Source organism: Bactrocera oleae, chromosome 3, assembly GCF_042242935.1.
Source record: "Bactrocera oleae isolate idBacOlea1 chromosome 3, idBacOlea1, whole genome shotgun sequence".
Lineage (NCBI taxonomy): Eukaryota > Metazoa > Arthropoda > Insecta > Diptera > Tephritidae > Bactrocera > Bactrocera oleae.
This window is the reverse complement of record NC_091537.1, coordinates 11,008,440-11,014,953: the sequence shown is the minus strand read 5'-3', so window position 1 is coordinate 11,014,953 and position 6,514 is coordinate 11,008,440. Positions and strand designations below refer to the sequence as shown.

The 6,514-nt window shown below is 39.5% G+C and overlaps 1 protein-coding gene across 1 annotated transcript; it reads right to left on the bottom strand.

Annotated features, from left to right (window-relative positions):
- On the bottom strand, nucleotides 1-1,019 carry LOC138856391 (Golgi-associated plant pathogenesis-related protein 1). The gene is made up of 3 exons (XM_070107456.1): nucleotides 675-1,019; nucleotides 382-608; nucleotides 1-315 (listed from the first exon to the last, which is right to left on the bottom strand). Exons 1-3 carry the CDS (start codon nucleotides 879-881, stop codon nucleotides 228-230), a joined length of 522 nt encoding a protein of 173 aa, XP_069963557.1. The 5' UTR covers nucleotides 882-1,019; the 3' UTR covers nucleotides 1-227.
- Nucleotides 1,020-6,514: the final 5,495 nt, after the last annotated feature.

The window sequence follows — 6,514 nt, the reverse complement described above, 5'->3', positions numbered from 1 at the left end:
TTGGTTAGAAAATAGTGCAAAACTACGAGTCCGAAGTAGCTACTTTTAATTTATTTCAGTTATCCGGTTCCATATTGATATAGCAACTCTACATAATACCATTTTATTGCACTTTCCCTTGCGCAGCATTCATTTAAGACAAGTGGCTGATTGTAAGCGCAAAGAGAGAAGTTACCAAAAGCCGGTGGTCTTAAAATATTCCGCAAAGCTCGATTCTTTTTTACTTCTCACTTTTTTGGTGGCACATTGTCTTTGAAGAAACCATTCACATTACCCGGTGGATCGTAATTGGCGACAACCCAAACCTTCTCGCCACTGAAAGAGCATTAAAACAAGTTCAAAACATGTCGCTCCACACTTTGGAATACATTCTGCACTTACGCCATCGCATAGGCCACACCCACTTGCTTCGTGTCGCGCCATATCAGCTGTGTAAAGTGTCCGGTATATGGATTGAATTGTGATTTGGCAAAATCATATTTGGCGATCTCGTCGTACCACATCTTCGCGGGCATATCCGGTGTCACCTGTTGGCCGCTGCTGTAGTAGATATTCTCACCGTACTTGCCATTAGGGCTGTGCTCCATCTTTTGCCGTTTTGCGAGGTTCTGAAGGAGGAGCGAAAGAGAATTGTTAAACATGATGGCACTGATTTTTGGAGTACCACAGCTAACCTGTGCCCATTTAGCGGCGACCTGTGTGAGGTTCGGATTAATGCTGAGCGCCGGTGTGCCGTGCATGGCTCGATATTTATTGTGCGCCTCCAAGCAAGCTTTCTCGAAATCCGCTTGTGATATTGTAATGGGTTTCGGCGGTGGTTGGTTGGGTGCACCGCCCACGGAAACTTTTTTAATGATAACGGTACGCTTTACCGTCGCCATATCAGCTACGAACCGCACCGCTTAAAGCCAGTCTTGCGGCACACAGACCTTGTGTACTCAATACGTCGCCCGTAGTCACCAGAAATTTTTTTTATAAATATTTTTCAAATGAAGAATCAACAATGAAAATCTCTGACACATCATTTTGAGTGAGCACTTGCTTTTGAAGTACTAAGATTTCAAAAAATTACAAGAGTTTCACAACATTGGTGGAACTTATCAACAGTAGAGTTTCCATTACCAAGTTAATTCTAGATAATTATAAAGTGAAACATCTCAAGAGTAAGCAGAAAACGTGCAGCTATAAATTGTTGTTACCTAAGCCATCCGATGCTGGCTGTTGGCAATCAGTTTGGGCTAATTTAGCTAATTAACTTCTCATTGCTACGCACACCGCTCTTGACGGTGATGCCTCACTAATGCTGTGGCTCACCGCTGGTATGTGGACTGTTCGTTTTGTTGTTGCTATGGTGTTGGTGTAGGCAATTTACTCATGAATCTCTTATGTCCAGAATTCTGAAATACAACCGGTAAAGAGCACTTCAGCACACTTCTACTGCCACTTAAATGCCCGGCCACTTGGCCAAGTAGAATGTTTAGCCCGAGGCGGAAGCTGCTGAGAAGGTGTTAAAATTCTTGCTTTGGTTGTTAGGAAATGCGAAAGATGTTTATTTGGACTACCTAAATAGGGTAGTAGGTGAATGGAGAAATGCAGCGGTATGATTTCAAAATATAAATACTTTAAGGTGGAATTGAAGAATAAAGAGAGAACCCTATCAAATTAAAAAATTCAAACTTAAGGGAATTCGTTAAATATATATCAGTACATATGCTATTATTCTGAACCGTCTCGCTCTGTTCGGGTATTATATGCTCTAAATCTGTTTATACGAGTAAACCGCAATATTTTTCAAGCCCCTATCTTTGACTGGTTTTTGTGACAATTACAGTCCGAGGACTTCCAGCTTCTAGATAGTTATAAGTTTTTATATGACCCATCTGAATAAATACCCGTTGAAAGAGAGCTTACTCAGCCCCTACGAAAAAGTTGCGTGTGTAAAATAAATAATTTAAAAATATTTCTTTTAAGCGCATTAAAAACTTTAAGCTCTTTTATACAGAATCTTCTCTGGCTATTAAACCAATTAAATCGTATTTTTACTGCCCTCACAAGCACACACATGTATATATCTGTATGTATATATAGTACATATATTATATATATATATATACTCAGCCATTAACTTTTGCGAACTTCCAACTTCAATTAAAACTATAATTACAATTATATATGCAGGCAGATCTCTATATATATACATACATACATATATACATATACATGTGTATGTATTTATGTAAATACAAAATGCCCATCAAAGTGCCAAGTTCACTCGAAAACCCCAATTCAATCTTATTTGCATATATTATTTACTCGAGGCCATGCCACTCGTGTGCGCCACGTACACAACGCACCTACTCGTGTTCGGGTAGTGGTATCGCTGCGTGTGTATGTGTGTAAACGCTTGCGGCGACAAGGATGTCAGATCACAAACACACAAAGATTTCAGCTCTTTTTTGTTTTTTGGCTGTGTCTCTGGAACATTTCCGACTCGCCTTTCAAATGGTCTAAGCAAGTTTTCTTATGCACGTATGGGCTCAGTCGAGCAGCGAGTTTTCAAAGTTAGAAAGCATGCATTCCCAGTGGGAAAGTTCGTTGGCAGATTAGGTCATATTGTTTCATATAAGTCTGATGCACATCGACATGGTCATGATAGAATTTCTCGAGAAACTTTTCAAGGTTAATACTACTCTCGAATGTTTGCAATCTGAATCTGTAAAGATTTTAGATTTTCAGGTTAAGTGGTATCTATCGATCTTTACACCTACAGATCTTCTACAAGTATGTACAAACTCTTATATAGTCCGGCGGATTACCGACCGTTATTCTGCTATAAGCTTTCTTATTTCGGTTCTTATCTTGCTTCAGTAAATTTTCTCAACAGGTTTTTACAATATTTTTGATATCTAATTCTCATCACAGGTTTTGCCAAATTGAATGGTTGCAGATTATCTGCAGTGACTTTAGAAATCGAAAACTATAATCCGACCTCTAAAAGTAGTCGTAAAGATATTCAGAAATGTAGTAAATAGTTTGAGGGAATCATTCGAACACAAAAATACGGGTCGACAGCTGCATTAATCATCTTGAACAATTCTCCGAGAGGTCTCTATACGCATAATAAATGTCGCCATTTTGGATAGCGGAAAAAGAGCACGAAGGTTTTCAGTCTAGGTTTCGGGCTTCCAACGAGTATGAAGCAGAGTAAGATGGAGATCGCGACATGTGAAGATTTTTAGTCTTCGGTTTAAACTTTCGGTAGCACTATCCGTGTTTCGGCAAATTGCTAATTGTGGGTTTTTAGACATTACCTTTCTGGCTTCATAGAAACCTTGAAGATTTACTTTAGAGCGCTGTTCTCTACATAACGGGAGCGTTAAGCACCACTCTAATGGCTGCAGTAGAAATGTTACTTCAATCTAACACCAATCGAAATTGCAGCTCTGCAGAAAATTCAGTTGCAATTATCTTCGAGCACAGCTCAATAAGCAGTGGTTTGATGGATAAAATAGAGTCCTAAACAGACAGATCAAAAATGGCCAATGGAGTGGGAGCAAACAGCTGGGACTCAGATGAACACTTCAAGCTTCCGGAATACTGCAGTATCTTCTTGGATGAGATATCTAACAATGCAGGAAACAACATAAAGAAGGTCAATCTATACGTCGATAGTCAGGCGGCAATTAAAGCAACAATCTCGCAAAACATTACGACTGAGAATGTCCTTAAAGGCAGGGAAGCAGTAGATGTAGTGACTGCCGGAAAGTGGCTGCAGATAAATTGGGAGTTCCGGGAAACGAAATAGTTGATGATATTGCCAAAAGTGCCAACCTTCTGCCTATTGAATCAGTACAGCAAATACGAAAGTCACTAAAAACGATATACAATGAAATTTCCGAAAGCGCTGACAAACAGATTAGAGCGAGATGGCATGCTTATGGACATAGAAGACAGCCAAGTTCATCTGCAAGAGCCCCGAATGTATGCTTTTTACTCACACGGGCGACAGGACTGTTGTTGGCCTAACGACAGGTCACAAACTACTGCCATGACATGCACGCCGGATGGGCATAAGTATCGAATATACATACAGAAAGTGCAGGGAAGTAGTCAGTATAACCTAACCTACTTTAGATGTACTTCGACACAAATTGAGATCAAGGACTTGATGTTCAGTCGAGCTATAGTGGTTTCGTGATGAGTTCTGAGGTTTCAGCGGATTTCGAATTTCAAATTATTACGAATAATTCTATATTTCTTCATCAGCAAAAAATATAATTTGAAGTTTTGAGGAAAATTTTTGGAAGTGATTTTCTTACGAGGTCCCATTAACTTGCTTATGCAGTGTATTCATGCGTGCGCATGTATTTGTATAACGGAAATTTTACAACTATTTTTATTGCCCACAAGTTTAAATTACTTTGGCAAAACAATCAGAGTCCACAACGGCGACGAAGCCGCAGGCGAACACGCAGAGGCCGGAGTCGATGGCAATGCTGGCGCAGGCGCAGGCGCAAATGCAATAAGCACAAGTAAGCGTAGCACAACAAAAGCAAACATACTTAGCAATTTGTATATGCATATGATTGCTGATATGTTTGTATGTATTGCTGTAAGTTTGTCGGGTATTCCGGTAGCGCAATTAAACCCCAGAAAGTAATCCCAAAATGGCAATAAATATTTGCTGCACAAACGAATGGACGGAGCGAGACAACTCGTTGAATGGACCAACGCTCGAAAAAGACGAACGAACGAAGTGTTGTAGATATGAAGCGGGTGTTATAGACACTGGGCGGCTGTGAGCGGTATGTTGGCACGCTGCAAACGGCCAAACGCCTAATCTGCTTGCTACCGAACGCTTGTTTATTAGCATGCACATGTATACGTTTATGTGTGTGTGTGTGTGTTTGGTTTAACTTGTGCGCAAATTGCTATTAACATAGTGTATTTGGTCATAAAATGAGCATTGACTTGGCCATTGCCAGTTGAAAAGTGTTCAACGGCAGCGGGGTGTGGAGCGAATGTCATTTGACATAGCAGGCAAAAGGGTGAATGTGCTGTGGGTGGCAACCACCGTTGATGTTATTGCTATTTTTGATGAAAATGCTGATTTGATCGCCATGACAATGCGGCCACTGACACACACATAGACATTATTTGGAAGGAACTTCTAGTTTTTATTGCAAATTGTTAACAGCCGACACATACAAATGTCTACACGCATACATACAACCACTTATGTATACATATATAAACATACATACATCCATACATACCAAAACGTTTGTAAGTGTTTGTGCAACATATCCGTGCGCTCTAATGTTGATATCAAATTGCCAGCAACCAATAAGTGTCAACAACAAAAATAACCAACAAAAAGCATATGAGAACAAAACAATTTTGTCATGAAATTTAAACCAACAACATCGTCATCATCATCAGCATCACCATCAGCAACACTCGGCTAAGTATAGATCCATCAGTTGTGTTGTGCTTGGGGAGCCATTTGCATTTTAATTGCCACACGAACGTTAATTGAGAGTTGTTCGATAAGAGGCGCACGCAACTAATGTGCTAGATAGACCTATGGAAATTCGTATTTGGTTTCGGTACAAAATGCGTGCACCTACTCATATATGTAAACATGTTTACAGTTATATGCACGCGCATAGATTATTTGAACATAATATGGCTTCATTAACATTGACATCGCAATTTAATGTAGAAATGCTGTACACGATATATTGTATTAATTTCAACATAATATGCCCCCAAAAATGAAACGGTTTTTGGAGTAATCAATATTTTCGATATGCAGATGCTAGGACAAGCTAACCAGCGTTGTAATCTATTTTTGCTATTAAATCATTTATTTTAAAACGAAATATTCACAGCGCACTGATATAAAGTCAGCCGGAGAGTAGCAGCAGTATTATAAGGGGACTAAGAAAAGATGAAAACTATTTCGCATTTATCTGGGAGAGAATTGACCCAAAACGATAATGCATTATATTTTTTTCTCTTCTTTGACACTATAAACGTGGGTTGGTCTGATCCAAAAACACAAAACTTCGCCAGTTGGGTCTAATCTCACCAAACACTTAGCACAACCTTCCTCACCGTCAAGCCAGAACCTCCTGGTTCCGATTCGACCATAACCATTTTGGCTTGTAAGTGTTTCACTTTTCATATTTGTCTCCAGTAATCATCTTCTTCAAAAATATATCGATTTTTGTTGCGATTCAATAAACTTTGCAGATAGAAATTTGGTCCAAGAGTTTTTTTTTCCTTTAACTCATGTGGCACCCAGCAACAAGTTTCTTTTGTAGCTGTATTTTTAAACGGTTCCAAGCGGTCTTTTGTGTTATGTTTAGCCCCTTGGCAAACAAAACCGTGTTTATACGACGGTCAGGCGCGTCGAAATTTTATCGATGTTTTCGCTTTACAGGGGACACTTTCTTTCTTGGCTTTCCAGGGTACACTAATATAGTACAAAAAAAATGTTGGCAGAATA

Bases quoted from the DNA above. Each gene is read 5' to 3' on its own strand.
- LOC138856391 (XM_070107456.1), bottom strand. From the start codon at position 881: ATGGCGACGGTAAAGCGTACCGTTATCATTAAAAAAGTTTCCGTGGGC. The intron at 609-674 runs GTTAGCTGTGGT...CTCCTCCTTCAG, and splicing joins TCGCCGCTAAATGGGCACAG to AACCTCGCAAAACGGCAAAA. The intron at 316-381 runs GTAAGTGCAGAA...ATGCTCTTTCAG, and splicing joins GGTGTGGCCTATGCGATGGC to TGGCGAGAAGGTTTGGGTTG.